Source organism: Melospiza georgiana, chromosome 30, assembly GCF_028018845.1.
Source record: "Melospiza georgiana isolate bMelGeo1 chromosome 30, bMelGeo1.pri, whole genome shotgun sequence".
Lineage (NCBI taxonomy): Eukaryota > Metazoa > Chordata > Aves > Passeriformes > Passerellidae > Melospiza > Melospiza georgiana.
The window spans coordinates 591,986-610,551 of NC_080459.1; the positions used below are offsets into that span (position 1 = coordinate 591,986).

At 47.5% G+C, this 18,566-nt stretch overlaps 1 protein-coding gene across 1 annotated transcript; it reads right to left on the reverse strand.

The window, feature by feature from the left end:
• Positions 1-1,751: 1,751 nt before the first annotated feature.
• On the reverse strand, positions 1,752-16,482 carry LOC131094588 (TOG array regulator of axonemal microtubules protein 2-like). The gene is made up of 12 exons (XM_058042245.1): positions 16,328-16,482; positions 14,522-14,627; positions 13,548-13,783; positions 11,877-12,029; positions 10,597-10,714; positions 9,535-9,638; positions 7,489-7,693; positions 6,119-6,335; positions 4,971-5,057; positions 2,576-2,807; positions 2,358-2,434; positions 1,752-1,885 (listed from the first exon to the last, which is right to left on the reverse strand). Exons 1-12 carry the CDS (start codon positions 16,480-16,482, stop codon positions 1,752-1,754), a joined length of 1,824 nt encoding a protein of 607 aa, XP_057898228.1.
• Between the last annotated feature and the right edge of the window lie 2,084 nt (positions 16,483-18,566).

Consider the following 18,566-nt stretch of genomic DNA (forward strand, 5'->3'; position numbering starts at 1 on the left):
CCATGGTGGAAGCCACCACTGGATGGTTGGAGACACACCCTGTGTCTCATGCCACTGCCCAGAACACCATCCTGGGCCTGGAAAAGCAAATCCTGTGGAGACATGTCACCCCTGAGAGAAGTGAGTCAGACAAAAAGACCCATTTTAAAAATAGCCTTATCAACACCTGAGCCAGGGAACATAGTATTGAATGGATATATCATATCCCCTACCATGCACTAGCTGCCAGGAAAGTTGAATGGTGCAATGGACTACTTAAAACTACCCTTAAGCACTCAAAGGGGGGCTTTTAAAAATTGAAAAATAAACCTAGCAAAAGCCACCTAGATAGTCAACACCAGAGAGTCCATAAATTCAGCTGGTCCTGCCCAGTCTGAACCGCTGCACACAGTGGATGGAGATAAAGTCCCTGTTGTACACATGGAAGGTATTTTAAGAAAGACGGTTAAGATTACTCCCACCTCAGGCAAAGACAAACTCATCCGTGGAACTGTTTTTGCTCAAGGACCTGGTTACGCTTGGTGGGTAATGCAGAAAAATGGAGAAAGCTGCTGTGTACCACAGGGAAACCTAGTCTTAAGTGAGAACTGTGTGAAAAGTTTGTTTGTGATGCAGATAGAAATAGAAAAAGGGGTGGATAATGTTGAAGATTGCAATGCAAGATGTTTTCCATTACCATCTGTATGGCAGATTACCTTTGTCAAGTGGGCAGTTTGCTTTATCTCTCTCTTTGGTGACCACATTCACACCTCCCTCGGGAGGGGACATCTGCTGATAACAGACTATTGAATGTCACTGCATGACTGATAAGAACTATAACATCCCATTGTGAGATGCTCCACCCAGAGGGAGGAGCCAAGCATTGCTACCTAGATATAATCCAGAGGTTTTTGAGACACCAGCATTGCTTTCTCCACGGGATTATCCAGAGGAACAGCAGCTGTCTCTTCTCCCACTGGGTCTTCAGAGGAAGAATACATCCTTCTCTACAGATCCCCCCCCACTCCAGCAGAACCACACCTGAAAATTCAGGAGGGCTGCAGCCACATTTCCAATTGGACTGCCACCAACACCCTGACCCGTAGGGTGTCAGGTTGGGTTCTGACTCTGTCAGTGTTGTTCTAGTGTACTGCATTGTTTATTTTAGCCTTTTTTTTTTTTTCTTTCCCTATTAAAGAACTGTTATTTCCTGCTCCCATATTTTTGCATGAGAGCCCCTTAATTTAAAATTTGTAGCGATTCGGAGAGGCGGGGAGAGTTTACATTCTCCATTTCAGGGGAGGCTCCTGCCTTCCTTAGCAGACTCCTGTCTTTCCAAACCAAGACAAAGACCTTTGAATGGACAGGATCTTTTGGATCCATTGTCCCTCAAACAGGTCAACAGGTGACCATGTTGTAATGCCAAGTAACAAAGAGCAGCACAAATGACACAAAGAAAACATGGCCAAAGAGGAAGAGACCCAAGAGGAAAGGATGTGGTGGGACACTGGCACATTGAGTGAGCTGCACTCCCATAATCTCTAGGCTAGCAGGTCCTGGTCTCACATTCTTCTCTTGGTTTATTTATATTTTATTTATTTATCTATTTATTTTCTTTTCCTCATCAAAAAATATATACAATTAAAAATATGTCATCAAATTTTAAAGATAGAATCAAAACACATTAATTCAAAACTACATCTAAAGATCGGAACATATGTACATCTGTAACTATGATGCCTAACGCATCAATCCTATTCTTCAAACACTCTTCATACAGGTGGCAGCTTCTTCTTGAGCTTGGAGGAAAGAGAACTCTTCTGGACGGGAGACCAGGACTTTGTGGGTGAGGGAACATGGAAAGAGTCCGGAGAAAACTCCTCGGTAAGACTGTAACCAGCCAGATCTGCAAAATGGAGACACAAAGTTTAACAGAGAGGCAAAATGTAACAGAGGCCACCATGCAATCTAAAGCATCTGAAGCTCCATCTTTCCTGGGACACATGTCCTGCAAACTTCTAAACAGCTGCACAGGGAAACATGCTCCTGCTGGCAGACACTTGAGGCAGGCCAGGGCACAACCCTGAGCCACTTACCCAGAGCTAGCACAGGCACATCCTGGCCTCTGGGCTGCCCTGGGACAGCAGGGAGCCCAGAGCCCTGTGCTCCCCAGGAATGGCTCAGCTGCACATGCACCCTCCTGCTCCTCTGCCTGCCCCACAGCTCAGCAGCCCTACAGCTCCAGGGGCACTGGCAGCAGCACAGCTCATTGCAGGGGCACATGCAGGGCACAGCTGTTCCCTGGCAATGTGCACAGCCTCTCTGGGCTGCCACAAGACCCTTCCTCCCAGCAGAGATTGGCCCAGCTCCCCCCTCACCTCTATGTGAGGCTGAGCCATGATTGCCCTTCACCTTGTCTTCAGTCTGGAGCTGCTCCAGGCCCCCCATGCCATGACTAGGAAGGGCAATGGAGAGAGTGGGGGCAGATGCACACCCTTCCTTAGGATTCTGTCATTTTTGGCTCAGCTCAAAAGGCAAATCCAGAGGTGTCCAACTCAGCACTTCCTCAGCTTTCTGGAGAACATCTCACCTTCACCAGCTCAAAATTTTGGAGAGGTTTTCCCGCACATGTGGAGGCTTGCTGGCAGCACATTTCTTCAGCTGGGTGCCCATCACCTTGTAGAGGGCAGAGGCGAGCTTGGTGGCCACGGTGCGGATGTTGGCGCTCCGCACAGGCAGCGCCTTGTTCCCCAGGAAGGACCAGAGCACGGGCAGGGCGTCGCGCTGGACGACTTCAGGGCTCCTGGCATGAACCTCCTGCACAAGCACTGCCGGGACAGAGACACAGCTCCTTACCCACCAGCCTCACTGCAAACAGGGATCTACCTCTGCTTCTGCTTCTTGCCAGCCTCTCTGGCCAAGATCAGCAATATAGTGCCCAGAGCCCCTTGATCCAGAAATGAGCAATGCAGCTGATCATTCTGGAAACAGAACCACCAACCCCTCAGGAATAATTTCTCCAACCAGAGCCCTTGTCCCTGTAGCAGACTTCCTACCTTCACTAAATTATTTCACAATCTCTGCATGAACAATGAATGAAATGTCCAATTGCCTTTGATTTCCATTAAGAAGTTGTCTAAACCAACACTGAAGATTTGGAAATGTACCATAGAGAGGAAATGGAGAGATTTCTAATAAAAGGGGTGATTCCATTTTTGTAACTTTGATGTCAAGTGCCAAATGTCTAATCTGGCTCTTCCCTGTGCTCAGTGGCACACAGCAAAGGGCAGGATTAGAACTCACCTCAAAACTCCAGCCCACCAGAGATGGCTGCTGCCTGACAGCTGGATGAGAAACATCAGTGACCAGCTGGTGTCTTTGGCAGAATGCTTTTGGGGCTCCCAACAAAGAGCTGTTTCAAACCTCAGGGTGTCTTAGACAATTACCCAGACCCCATTGCCTTGGCATTTGGGCATCTCCACATTTTAATGCCACTTCCCCTCCCAATGTTAATGGCATTTTTTCTTATAATGTCCACTCAAATAGGGGCATAGAGAAAGAAAAATGCTACACAGGGGACTGAAATGTAACCAAAACACGAGTGTTTTCTCATATTGTCTCTGAAATCTCTCTGCCCATTTTCTGAACTGAACTGTATTAAACACGGACAAATGTTTACTACCAACAGGCTCCTTGCAACAGGCAGATTTGGCTAAGAGATGAAAACCTGAAATGCTCTGGAGACCATTCCTATTTTCTAATGGGACAAAATGTTATTCAGCAGCAATTTAATATTCTGTGGTGAAAGAGACTTCATTTTCTCTATGCTGTTAATCCACCAGCAGACATCAACATTGAAAGAGCTCCTGCAAGTACCCAAAACCAATTCTTCTAAGCAAGAAAGGGTTATGGTACCCATTTTAAAGTGAGAATTCATTTGAATTTAAATGCAATTAAAGACATCAGTGACTACTGAATGTGAGGAACAGCTGCCCAGTCCTGCTAAATCTCAGAGAGAACATCTGCTTTTTCTAAAGTAGTCCTAATTTATCGTTAATTCCTTTATTTGAAAAAGAGATCAAAAGAACTGCTAAACTAAATGCCCTATTGCTGGAGATCTATATTTTTCAAATGCTCTTTAAAGGGCCTTTGACATTCCCAATCACTGAACATGCCCTTTTGAGATTCCTAATGAAGACACAAAGTGTATTAAACCTTGCATTCAAAGATGTTGGCATAATTAGCAGTGGATTTAGCCCCAGTTAAAGCAAGGCTATCAGTCATCTTCTCTACTATACATTGAGATTATCATTTTTCCATTCCTTGGCTCTTGCTGACACAGCAAGCTCCTCTGAGGAATCAATTATCAGCTGCATTTGTAGCATTTTGGACAGCGCTGACACAGGCAGACACTGTTTGCACACCCTGAAAGGCTCAGTCCAAGGCCACTCTGACAGCACAGGCAGGGAGCCTCAGCACTCTGCTTCTGTCCCTGTGCCCCAAAGGCTGCCTTGCACTAAACCTGTGCCTCTGATACCTCTGTTGAGTTTTGACCTAAGCTGTGACCCCCAGGCTCTGCACAGTTCAGTCTCAAAACTTTCCAAGAGAAAAAAAAAAGAATTCTGTGAGAACAAAACAAACTGATGCCCTGAAACAGCATTTGCCACCATTTCCCCTCAAAGATCACAGATGTCCCTGAGCTTCCCAGAGAAGAGCCAGCTGGGGCATTTTTAGCCCTCCCTTTGCTGGAGGTGGTTCTGAAATGCCCCAGTGAGAGCTCAGCCCCAGGCCGAGCACTGCCCCCATCTCAGGTGCTGCCCAGCTCTGCAGCAGCCAGGGAAAACCTGCCAAACCCACCTGCCTTGGCTATGGGGCAGCAGGGACAAGCTCAGCATCTCCTGATTTGGAGGAGCTGCTCTGCTGTCTGCTCACAGGCATTCCCTGTAAATACTCCCTGGGAAGAGCTCTTGGCTCAGAAGGGGAGGCCATACCTGTGATACGTTCGGTGACATCCAGCAGGGCTTGGCCACTCAGGTGATTCCATTGGTAGCTGAACTCTTTCAGCAGTGACACTTTATCTACAAGTGAAACACATGTTTCTGCTCAGTTTTCTCAGGTCATAGGAGAAAGGGCAGGGCCAACCCCATTTTATAAAATCAAGCACATTTCTGCAGATGTTTTAATCCTGTTCTTCTTTCCTTCCAGCATACTTGGCAGGGTTTTAAATTCCAAAAGAAAAGCTCTCCTTTCACATTTGTAAATCCAAACATGTCTGCTGTACCAGGAGCTGTGTTAAAACATTTTACATCTGAGACCTCAAGAGTTCAGTCACATGGAAGCAGTGAAAAGGTTTTGCATCCCAGAGCAAAAAGGAAGAGCCCCATACTTGGGTCACAGAAAGGCACTGAGTCAGACAGTTCCTGAGATCACAGAGCAGCTGGGGAGGAGAAAGTGGAAACTCCCCTTGAAGACCCGCCTCTTCAACACTCCTTTTTTCAGGCATATTCCCTCAGTACGGAATTTTCAGAGCTGACATAAATGTGTGTGGCAAAGGAATTTAGAGCAGCCCTTGCCTATGTAGTTAATTGCTGTGGCCATCTTGCCCCATGCAAAACAAGTGGAACAAGGCATCATTGACAGCTGGGTTTATACCTCTTTGTTCTAAAGAAATGAACTTGTTGAATCACAAGTTCCCCTTTGAAAGTAGAAGACAAAGAAGAAAAGTGGAAAATAGGCAGCTAATGCCTCTAATGTAGAGCCTCCCAGGTGGCTGCTCTGCAGAAGCTGTGGTGGGTCAGTGTCCCTTCATGCCAACAGCAAAGCTGTTCATTTGGGAAGTCAGAGAGGGCCCAAGCAAACTCCAAACCCCCTTTGCCCCTGAACTGTAGCAGAGCTGTAGCCCAGGACTTGCTCTTCAGACAAGCAGCACAGAGCCAAGGGCTCCTGGGACTGTTGGGAAATGCTGATCCCATTCCAGCCTGTTGGGGATGGTGCATAAGGACTGCACCTGCACAGCTTCTGGTGGGTGTCAGCTGGAGTGTTCCACAGACAAAAGCAGCTGTCAAGGCACTCAGTGCTCTCTTGTGCAGGAGAGACAGAGACGAAGCTGAGGAGAGTCCCTGCCAGGGCTCAGCCTTACCCAAATGAGCAATGGATTCTTCCAGTGCTTTCACAGCTGCCCCACGAACCCTGGGATCCTTTGAGTTCAGGTTCTTTGTTATTCCCTCCACCAAACCAATGATCACCGGGTTCAAGGCATCTTTCAGGGCTTCTGTGATTTCAGCCAGCACATCCAGTGCCCTCTGCTTCACTTTCTTGTGGCTGTCAGATATTCTCAGGACAAAATATTCAAAAATCTGTGAAGAGAACAAGCAACGTGAAAGTTGGATTCAAATGTCCTTGTTTGAAGAGTGGATGTAGCAGTCAGCAATGTCAAAGATGAAAGTGATTCTTTCTGTCAGGTCAGCACTCGCTTGCACAGTTTCACTGTTTTCCTGTGGGCCACTCACTGGAATGGTGGCACGACCTCATGCTGGTTGAAAGATTTTCTTCTGTTTTTAAGAGGTTTGGCTGGGGACAGAATAGTTCCTATGGTATTTCTCTCCATCTATAAAGCATTAAATTAATTCCACTTATTAATGCTAAAGAGTACCTTTGCTTTGAATGGAAGCAGATGTTTACAATGTTTTCCATACAGTTGCCTCAAGTACTAAGGGCAATTATGATTTTGCCAAAACTATGGCTGGAGGAGATCTAAGTTTTCTTTTGTTTGTTTCTGAGCCAGTGTCTGGAGAAGTGCAGGATCCTCTTCCAGGATCCAGACCATTTCTCTAAGTGGACTTCGGAAATGTAATGTGCTGTACAGCTCTCATTAGAGCAGGTTCAGTCCCTTGACAGCCTCATTATCAGGCACCTTTTCCTGGAAAAAGGGAAAAAGCAGCTACTGGGAGGGGAAGGCAGAGATGAGTCCTTAGCTGTTTTCCTCCTTTTCCAAAGAGAAAAACAGACCCCCAAGAAGGGTGAGCACTCTCTTTACCAAGAGGAATAGGAACAAGAAGGGAAATGAGTAGCCAGAGCTGTGCCCGTGTACGACAAGATGGAGTATATAGAAGTATTCTTAAAAAAGCAACTGGGTTTAAACCAACCCAGCCTGATACTTCTCTTCCCTATGCAAAACCTATGTTTGGTCTAGAGAACAATTGCCATGCTTTCAGGGGCTGGATTTCCTTCACTTCACCCAACTGGGAGTAGGAGAGAGCAGCAGTTACACCAGCAGAAAATTCTGCCATCATCTGATGAACAGCATCAATAAGCACCTGCCAGACAAATACAGCTGGACGGAAATAACTTGTCCTGAAGCCTGGACCTGAATTAAATTTTTTCTGGGTAAGAGGGATCAGCGTGTCCCAAACAGCCAGGACGGCATGCCAAGACACACTGAATTAACTTTGCTGCTACAGGCTTAGGAAAGGAGCTAAAGGAAAGGAGCAGTGAAGATACCCTACATACTTGGACAATGTGAGTGGAGATGAGCTGGGGGCTGGTTTTGCACAGGTCTAGGAGGAGTTCCACTCCTTCCATCCTTGTCTGAAACCCCTTGGCTTCCAGGAGATGGTAAAGCTTCTGGAGCAACTCGGTTTCTTCCACAGCTGGAGGTGACATGACCTGGGCTTTTGCACAGTGTAGGAGGCGTCCATCAGAGGTAGATTTCACCCTGGAAAATAAAACCAAATGAGGACCTGTTGGTGATAATTATCATAGCATGGCATCCCCGTTGAGGAAATAATTAGCATTGACTCCATGATTCCAGAAGGCTGATCAATTGCTATGCCATGCCATGCCATGCCATGCCATGCCATGCCATGCCTCATTGCCCTTACAGACAGTCTGATACAGACAGACCAGACTGGCCAATTGAATCCAAAACACCATCACCAGTGGCCAATTAAGAAATTACCCTTTGGTAAATAAATCTCCATATCACATTCCACGTGTTTCAAGCAGGAAAATCCTGAGGCTCTGAAGAACAACGTGGACCTCATGACAATCATTACAGGAGACAATCTGTAAGTGACACTCTCACCACTGCTCACTCAGGAAAACCAAGGATGAGATGCATCTGATCTATCTTCAGATGGCTGCCAAGGCACACAGGTCACATTGCTTTGTGGAGAAAGAGAGACACTACTTCCAAGTTTAAATGCCTCCTCATATGGGACATGTGTGTCTTAGAATAAGGGAACTCATCACTCTGGAGAAGTGTCTCTACAACCAGGCATGACAATCTGGAAAAGTAGCTCAGATGCATCGGAACAGATAAACAGGGCCATATTTGAAGGATTCAGAAAATCAGTAACAGATAAAAACAAAAGCCAGACATCCCAGAACTACGCTCACATTTCATTTGCTTCCCTGGAGACTAGATGCACAGCTTAACAACCCCACTGGGAACAATTCTCCTGATCAACCTGTCTCTTCCATGAGCACAGGAAGATGGTAGCTATGCTACTGAGGCATGTGGTCACTTTCCTGCCACTGCTGAGCAGGACAGAGCTAAATAAATCCCCTCTGCTATCAGAGGAGAACAGGTACAAGTAGCTCTGCAACTGCGATGAAGAGACAGCAAGGAGCAATTCCTGTCTTAAATGCTGATTGCAGCACAGGGGGAAATAAACCAAACATGCTGTCCATCAAGCAAATTACATGAAGGACAGGAATATCAAGGCAAAAAGTCCACATTCAGACACCCGTTGACTGAAGTTGTTCAGGAATTGCCTTGCTACTTACTACTTACAACTTGGTACTGTTTGAGGGAAAGAAAACCATGATTCAGCCAGGCCAAACCTCACGGATGAGAACTCCACCTTTGTGGAATGATAACTTGCTTCCAGACTGAGATTTCTCATCAAAACACCTATCTGAAAATGACTCCACTCAGATGAAAAAAATGCCCTGTTTTATAGGGGCCTGAGTAAATATATGTATGGCAGTAGAAGATCTCTGTGTTGTATAAGTGACCCTGCCCTGATTCTAGTTATTGTAAATGGGCTGCAGCTGTGATGTCCTTAATTGGGCAGCTGCTGTAGCCCATGGAGGTAGCTGGGATAAAAGGGGGTGAGGCATTTAGGGAGGGCTGGAGAGGAGCCATGACTGAGAAGCAACAACATCACTCCTGTGAAGAGCTGCTGTGAGAAAACCACCCAGAAGGTATGAGACTCTGGAAATATGATACACAACAATATGATTACAACACTGTTTGAATTTACTTGTCCCAAGTCAGGCCAGCCTCCACAGCACCGCCCTTGCCACTGCACTGGATCGTCTGAGCTGCAACCAATGGGTGTGTTTTGTCTCTCCATTTTTGTGGAAACCCCTCCAGAGAAGTTGTGTTCAGCACAATGCAGAAGTAGACATTTTTTATCCTAGAGCATATCCTAGAGTAGGGAAAGGAAACAATCTGCGGCATTGGTCATCTCTGCCAGAAAGTTTTTCCTGAGGAAGAGACATGTAAAGCTTGTCATGTGCTTTGTCACATCTAAGAAAAGTGCTCAGTACCATTTGCAAGAAGACAATGTGGCCTGGGGCTTCTTTGAGCCATCGTTCCTCTCCTTCACCGGCTCCTTGACAGATGGGCCTTCAGCCTTCTGGTTTTCCATCCCCTACAAAGACATAGAGAAACCTCATCAATCTTTAGAATATAAAACAGGAAATTCCCTGTTTAAAACACAAGTTAGAACCAGGACCACTGCTACCAAGGCTTAGGGAAACATTTCCTAACTTACAGATGGAAACCGACCAGAGATTCAGTGATGCCAAGTCTTTGTTTTCAATAGCCCAAGGCAGGTTATGGGTGCTACCAGACTGAGCAGCAGTCTAAAATGCCAAATTCCTTAGTCTTGAGCATAAATGGGAATAATGCAAACTGGTAGGCAACAAGTGTTTGTGAAGGAATCAACAGAAAAAATTGGACTCTTTTGGGGGTTGGCCCATTGTGTTGGAAGTCAATTTGGTTCAACACTCACTCTCCTTGCTCCTGCACAAAGGCAGGCTCCCTTCTATAATGTCGATAACAAAATATAAAATCCTCCCCCAAACAAACAAAGGATTTTCCACTGGATGCTGCTGAATTCACCAAGCTTCTTCCAGCTCCACAGGGCTTGACAGCAGGGCAGTATTCCCAAAACACAGTCATTGTAGTAACTAGGATTGACTTGGACATCTTTTGTAAATTTGGGAATTTTCTTGGTACTACTACTTCCAGTGTACTTTGCAAAGACTCTGTTATCTTCAGAAGCACAATTCTCACTTAATTGCTTTACAGGGGGCAGAGTAGAGAGAGCATGGTGGGGGCTTACACTTAAATGTAAACCCATTTTCTCCTCTTTCCCTTTCCTCTTTGTGACCAATATTGAAAATATTCAAAACCCCACTTTTCTCTAATAATATCAGTTCCTTTGTGGTCTGCAGATGAACAGGCTGAGGATTAACAGCTCATTCCCAGGAGCAAAATGATTCAGCAGAAGAGGAATTAGCTAAAGACAGGTTGGGTATCTTTGATTTCATATTAGCAGAGGCAATACTTGCACAAAGGAGACATTTCTCCTGCCAAGCACTTACTTTCTTCTTAATTCTTGTCCGAATATCTTCCAGGTCATGGGGGGGAAGAGATCGTTCCAAAAGCATTTTAAATTGTTGATGATTGAGCAACATCTTCACCATCTCCTGTCCATAATGCCTAAGGAAGGAAGGCAGGAAGGAAGGAAACAAAAGAAAAGTGAACAAACAAAGGAAGAGTGTTAACAGAAGAGGCTGATATCTTAAACTCATCAGGTGCAATCCTTGCATGAGAAGGCATTACCTACTCAGCAAAGAGGGAAATTTACCTCACTTGACACTGCACAGTGCTGTCAGCTGAACACAAAAGGCAAGAGGAAAATGTGGGGCAAGAGAAAAATACCATTTCACTCTGAAACTGTGGGTATGCTTCTGTGGCATCAGGGAACAAGCAAAACACATCTGCTTTGTTGTCAAAGCTTATTAGCAGTGTCTTGCTGCCATTGCACAATAATTTGCCTTTCTTTAACTGGCAGGGAAGCCAGGACAAAACACCTCATGCATCCTCTTGATTATTCTATACTATGTGTATGCACAGGGGCAGCTAGTTGCTCTGCTAGTTGCTCTTGGCAGCTATTAATGGCAATTTCATCATCAAAGGTAGGGGATTTTGGTGGTTTGGGTTGATTTTGCCACTAGGAAACCACAGTTTTCTTCAAGAAGAAACGTGTAGCTCACTGAGCGGCAGATAACAGCACTCTAGAAATCTGCAGAACAGGTTTAGAAAGACTGAATATGTTGGCTAAAGACCCCTGAAATATTTCTAGGAAAGTCTGAAGTTAATGAGAAATGCATGTTTGGGATGCTTCAGTGCTGAACATTAGCCAACATTTTGGCTTTTTCTTGTCCACCTAAGGCCAGACAAAAGTGTTGGACTGGCAGATCTGAGATCTTTTGATCTCAGTAAAGAATCCTTCAAGCCGCAGGAAAAAGTTGGCAATGTTCCTTTTTGCTGGCCAACCTCAGGTTTCCCAGTATAGCCATTTGCCCAGGCAACCCAGAGCAGTGGTCACAGTGCCAAAGCTGACAGAGCTCAAGAAGAGTTTGGACAATGCTCTCAAGCACACGGAGTGACTCTTGGGGTCACTGCACATGGCCAGGAGATGGACTCGATGACCCTGATGGGCCCCTTCCAACTCAGCATATTCCATGATTCTGTGAGCCTTATTCACACCGTGAGGTAACTTCATATTCCCTTTGGTTTCCACTCTTGTGTGGTTTCACCTTTACAGCCAGACACAAAACGGTTTTCCTGTTTTAGGAGGTGAAATGAAGATTATTACCTTGTGTCCTTGTGACAGTCCCGAGCAAGTTTCCCTGCCACGTGTGGCAGCCTCTCACCCCTGGGTGTGCCTGCAAGCTTGGTGACTCCAATTCTCTCCATCAGGGACAGGAGCAGTTGGGCCGCACACTTGCGCACCGGGGCGGGGCGGCTGCTGGGGAGGAGAGAGCAAACCCTGGGCACAGGGACAAGGAGCAGCAGCAGCGCCGGCCTTAGCCAGAGCTGCTCCCTGCCCTTGCTGGGGGAAGGAGCCTGGGCTCTCCCTATACCTTCAGACACCTGCAGAAGGTTCTGGCCTCAGCTAAACACAAAGTTAGCACTGTATACAAGGCCTGCCAGCACAGAGGAGGGAGAATTCATGCTCCCTGCACTGTCTGATACTCAATTTCTTTCACAGTATTTACTCTGAGAAAGATTAAAGAAATAGATGACATATGAATTATTTAGAAATTAAGAACAATTGATGCTGACCCATCAGAGGGCACCCAGTACACAGAGCTGCAGCAGGATTGAGGCTCTTTCCAGCCATTTATCCCCAAATCTGCAGAACTTTGGAAAACAACAAATGCAGGGAAAACACGTTGTGGGCCATGAAGTTGCAGAATATCCAGCAATGCAGCCTGTTTCTTCTGTGGGCCTTGGCAATGGATCCATCTGAATGTTTGACCCTATTGCAAAGCTGAGGAAAGGGTGGCAGGCAGTTTAGCCGGGCTGTCCTGTTCTAGAGTGTATCTCTTGGGAACTATCAGGCCCAGCACCAACATTTAAGGCAGCAATTGCTTCAACTGTCCCATGGCAGTCAGCCTGTGAAGGTGCCTGTAAAGTGATTCATCATCTCAAGGCTAAATGAAACATCAGTTTGAATAGAAAGTAGAGCTCTAAGGCCAGGACAATCATACAAGAGTCCTTTGGCAGGAGCTGCACCTGCTGTGCAGGCTGTGCCACACCCAGCAGATTGTCCCCCATGTGCTCCATGCCCCAGCAAGGACCCTCCTCTTTTCTCAAGTTAATGGCATCATGAGCAGACACGGTTTTCCCAGGGCCTCTATGGTTAGCACTGTGAAATACCAAACACTGCTCACAGCTGCAATTGCAATTGTCCCTCTTCCCACAAAAGCACAAGGCTCTATCCTTTGCCTTTGCAGGCACTTTCACTTCCCCACCGATCACCACATCTAGGAAAATCTGACAGACTGGGAGAACTCCAGGAAGCAGCAGGAAGCTGAGTCAGAGGAGCTTTAGTTTGGATATCAGGAAAAAGGGTTTTTCACCCAGAGGGTGGTTGGGCACTGGAACAGGCTCCCCAGGGCAGTGGTCACAGCACCAAGCCTGACAGGGTTGAAGAAGTATTTGGAGAACAATCTCTGGCACTTGGTGTGACCCTTGGGCTGTTCTGTGCAAGGCCAGGAGTTGGACTTGATGGTCCTGATGGGCCCCTTTCAACTCCCCATATTCTACAGTTTTGTGATTCTGAGAACTAATAGGCTGCCGGAGGGCAGAAATAGGTGACAAGAGGAAAGAAGTGAGGCTGGTTGGAGAATCAAGTCACTGAGTTCACAGAAGATGCAGGATACAGGACCCTTCCCTCCCACCATTCCCATTCTCTGTCTCATCCCTTCTCCCTCCCACACACTCTAAGGTGAAGAATATCACTAAAAGAAAAAGAACCTACTTGACTCCCATGTCCATGAGAGCAGTCATTGCTCGTGCAGGAGTCACATTCTCCAGCATGATCCCCAGGGTCTGACTGGCTGCTTTCTGAACAAATTCTGGGGAGCTGGACACCATCTGGAGAAGGACCCGAGCAACCTCATCCACCTCAGAGTCCATGTCCTTCTTCAAGGTCACAGAGAGCTCTCCCAGAGTGACAATGGCAGAGTAGGACACCTTAGAACGGAGGTTGGTCACCTGGGGAAGTCATGAGGGGAAACATAAGAATCACCTTGGAAAGAAAACCAGTTGCCTTCAACAGAAATCCCAGGAAATGACAACACTTCCCATTGTGCCCAGAGGAACATAAAAGTACAGGAAGAGCAGGAGAGTACAAGCACAGAAAGGCACTTACTCTGGCACCAATTTCTGGCCTGAGACCTGCTCACTGCAGGCCTAAAAAAAAAAATTTCATTCAGTGTTCTACTTAACCCTTCTAAAATGTCCACAGCTTTGATTTTAGGCCCTTTTACTAGAAAATTAAAGCAAGGGCTGCTTTCAAATCATAAAGGCACAAGTGATAAAGATAAAAGAGTCAGGAGCTCCTGTTCAAAAAAGCAACACCAGCAGCTGAAGCACTCAGCCAGGAAACAGAAAACACAGGCTCAGGTCTACAGAATAGTTTGCAGTGTTGAATTACAGCTTGGGAAGAGATTGGAACTCTGGCAAATAATGTCATTAGTGTCTAATTTTCTGCATTTGCACATTGCATTATAAAGGCACCACACTCATCTTTGAGTGTCAGATACCTGACCTGCCAGTAAATACAGCTGCATGTACCCACAGATCCTTCAGATAGCTGACAGACACTAGAAATCTCAGGTCTAAAACCAGAAACGAAGGCAGACCCTGAGCACACATGGAGATGAGCAAGCACATACCTACTCTACACACTGTGTATGAAGTATGGGGGACAATTCAGAACAATGTTCTCACCTCGCTGGTAACTGCCAAGCAAACCTCATGAAGTCTACAAAGCAGGACCTCTGAATGGGACCCAGCCAGGTGTTTGATGGTGAGGAGTCCCTTCTCCTTCAGCTCCCTGAAAGGCAGAAGATTGATTTTTCTCTCCACCAAGGCAGTACCCTCTGAAATTACCAGGCTGGCAGCTCATTTGAACAATGGGAGGTGCTTTTCAAGGAGCGCTTAATGAAATCGTGGAACACGTTACCCCAGGATGCTGTGGCTGTCAAAAGCATTCACAAACCCAAGAGGCAAAGAGAGGGGTTTCAGAGTGGCCATTTAAGAAGACAGCCTTTCTGAAACCTCTGGCACATGAGGCCCCTCTGTCACTGCTTCCTAGAAGCTGTGAGACCGGGCCATGCTGCTGTTTGTTGTCACCTCCCTGTACCTGTCCCTGAGACACAGTTGCATGGGGCTGTTATTGGGGCATTTTCCTTCTTTGTCAGCCCCAGCAGGCATTCAGCAGGGAGAGTGTGCACTGACTCTCTGGAGCTGAGTTTCCACTCTACAATCTAGGCCTCTCTGTCACCCACTCCACTCCACTCCACTCCACTCCACTCCACTCCACTCCACCTCACACATTCCCCAAAAATGCAGCAGGATGTCCCAGGAGATTCCACCCCTGGGCAAGAACTGTTGAAACTCTGGCTTTTCCCAAAAACCCCTACCTAAAACAACCCCCCCAACAGCAACAGGTTATTTAAAAGGTAGCAAACGACTCTGTCTCTGAGCACTTGCTTTGTGCAGGCCCTCAGCTACAGGAAGGTGTGTGAGGCATCAAGGCTGCAGCCCAGGGCTGGTGACCGATCCCACGGGCACCCCTGAGTGTCATCCAGAGCCCTCACACCTGCAGAAGCTCTCTGCACCCCACAGGGCACCAAAGAGAAACGGGGAAGAGAAAGCAGAAGAGAAAGGGCAAAGCAAAGGTGACTGCACAAGGAGATGCATCGTGGCAGATTTTTCATGCTTATCCCAGTGGGAATGGAGTCCTTAACCCTGTGTGAATTAAGCATCCACCAGGGAGTGATCAAAAAGACATCAAAAAGAAAACCAATATCACCTAACATTTGTAGGCTTATCACCTTTGGGGCTCCTTCTGCCTCTGAGTAATTTTGGGACACACTGGGAGTAATGACAAAACATCTCAGGCCCATATGAAGCAGTGGGACGGAAAAAGTTGATTTCCAAAAAGCAAGATTCCTAGAGGATTTTCTTTCTTTTTCCTTCTCTTCTGCCATGAGCCCCTCAGGAGTAATGGTAGGCTGAGAGACTTGAAAGCACAACTCAGTCCATTTGTCAGAAAAAGGAACTCCCTGGAGCTGCTTCTGGGACTGCCATGCAGGAGGTCACAGGGAGACCCTGTCACCTGCCATTGCTGTCAGCAGTGGGAGCAGAGAGAAATCTTACTCAGTCCCACTGGGCCAGTGGCCCAAGGCACCCAAATCTCCACACTCAAAACTTCTGCCATCCTGCTTCTGCCTTCAGCCAGCAAATCATCTCCTTCCAGAGCTTTTTCCCTTCCCTCAAGATTTCCTTTGCAGCTCCATGGAGCAGCAGGCAAAGCAAGGAAACAGCATGGGCCTGCTGCAGCTGCAGCACTGCTGCAGAGCAAGGCCAAGAAAAGGCTGCTCTCCAGTCTTCATCCTCTCCCTGCTCTGGAGTGGTTTCACCAGTGCCCTTTGGCTCTCTGGGCTCTTAGGACTCCAAGGCACGAGCAAGACATGCTTCTGACCGACCTTAACTCTGAGAGGGACACAGAGGGAGCGGGGCCTTTCTTACCAGTTATTGCTGCCCAGTAAGGAGAGTGCCTCCTGCAAGGACTGCTGTGGGTCTGAAGAGGCTCTGTCCTTCTGCCCATGCCCACGGAGTGGCCCCTCTCGGCGCTTGGCACCAGGGGCCGTCTGCAAGGTCACTGTGAGGAGAGGGTCGGCCATGGGCACTGCAGCCCTGGGCAAGGCCCCACCATGGGGCGGCCTCAGCTCCATCTCCCAGCCGGGGCTCCATGTGGCACAAACTGGCACTGGCTCAGAGGCTTCCCTGCTCTCTGGCTCCTGGGGCTCCTTGCTTGCTCCCAGCCTCCCCCAGCCGGGCCCAGCTCCAGGCTGAAGCTGACAATTGCCCCTGCAGCACCAGCTTCTGAGTGTCACAGGTGCCACAGCCAGCAGCAGTTCCTGCGGCCACAGAGCTCCCGCTCCCTTTGAGGCAGCGCTGACCAGCAGCACCGGCTGCCCACGAGGGAACCCCTCAGGTGCCCCTCTTGTCTCAGTGCCCTGATTGCCCCCAGCCCTGAGGACAGGGGCACTCTGCAACTCCCTGGGGAGAGCCCTGCAGCTGCCTGGAGACAGCACCAAGCCAAGAGTGAACAACCCAGCCCTGCTGGGCCCGGCTCAATCCCCCTGGAGCAGCTGCCAGGGAACAGCCACACCTGACCCTTCCCACCTGAGAGCGCCTCTGTTCCCATTGACTGCAAATATTCTAGACAGAGGCAGCTGAGTGCACACACATTTTAGCCTGCTATTGGGAAGGGAGTACTTTATGGATCTTGTTCTTTCCAAGCTTCATGAACCTTTTTCAGAGGTACACACTGCCTGTATTTCAAGAATGCTGAGGTGAAATTTATTTGCCATCTAATGGACGTGTTTGCAAACTCAGCAGTTTCTAAGCTTTCTCTTGTGTAAAAATGGAATTTCCAGACTAGACAGTTGATAAAAAAGCCTTCCAAACACACTCTGAGGATAAAAATATGCAAATACAGATCCACATTGTTGGCAGATGCACTCTCTTGTTAATCAGTTGACCTGGGTTTGCCTTAATTGAACTTTTTGGTAAGGAAAAAAATTTTAGAAGGTATGAGAAAAATCTGATGATAAATGCATTCCTTATGAAACCCATTTGTCATCAAAAGCACTGTCAATCAAAAATTTCATGTCATGCACTCAAAAGCTGATTTTCTAATGTGTAGATGAAAACATTTTAGATGTTTAAAATGATGGAGTATAAATATTGCACAGAATCTAGATGAACTGCTCTGGACTCTGTAGGGTTTTTGTGCTACCTTGCATGTTCTCACAAAGTATGGAGGAATGATAACTTCAAAATATATTCAGAAGGGAGCTAATCTGGATGTCACTGAGGTACCCCAGCCACTGACATCAGTGATGTAGACACACACATCTAGATTCACTGTGAATGGAGAGCCATGTCAGGCTAGTTCTGGTCAATTCTGAACAAGGAAGTAGCATCACTAGAGAAGAGCATTCAGCTATCACTCCTAGCTCCCTTCTTCTTATCTCACCCTACTTGGGATCACAGCACAGGCAGGCTACCCACAAAGGAGGGACAAGAGCCACTAGGGACTCTCTGCTGTCTATTTGCTGCAGGCAGCAAACAGCCTGGGAACAGCAGGCAGCCCCTCCTGGCTGCCATCTGCTGCACAGGGGTGCTGTATTTGCTGGCTGACACAGGAGGCACTGCTTGTTTCCTCTTGGCACTGCAGGCTGTGGGATGGTGGCAGCGAGGAGCCATCGGGCACTTCTGGGAACAGCAGCAGCATGACTGCACCAAGCCCCTGACTGCCCTGCAGAGACAGCCCTTGCTGGAACAGCAAGGAACAGCCCAGCAGAACAGCTGGCTGCAGAACTGGACAGAAGCACAGGCACAGGGCCCAGATGGTGAGTGAACAACTGATCGTGGTGGTTCTCATAGGAGCACAGTGAGCACAGCAGCAGACTGCCCTGCAGCTCATCCCTGCAGTCCCAGCTGCCTCCTGGCACCAGTGCTGTAGTTTGGACTCTCAGGCTGGGCAAAAGCCAGAGATTAGGCCTTTACCACGACTTTATTCAGTTCAGCTTTCCAATGGATCTCTAAGAACCAACTGCTCCAGTACTTCCAAGCTGGAGTAACTCAAAAGTATATTTGCTGTTCACTCTCAGGATAGACTATGGAGCCAAGATCCCAGCAGTGCTGGCTGAGGCAGGAGGCAGTTTGTGCTCCTTGTGCAAGGAAAAACCCAAGTGGG

Bases quoted from the DNA above. Each gene is read 5' to 3' on its own strand.
- LOC131094588 (XM_058042245.1), bottom strand. From the start codon at position 16,482: ATGGCCGACCCTCTCCTCACAGTGACCTTGCAGACGGCCCCTGGTGCC. The intron at 13,784-14,521 runs GTGAGAACATTG...TGACTTCCCCAG, and splicing joins GCTTGGCAGTTACCAGCGAG to GTGACCAACCTCCGTTCTAA. The intron at 12,030-13,547 runs GTAGGTTCTTTT...TCTCCTCCCCAG, and splicing joins CTCATGGACATGGGAGTCAA to CAGCCGCCCCGCCCCGGTGC.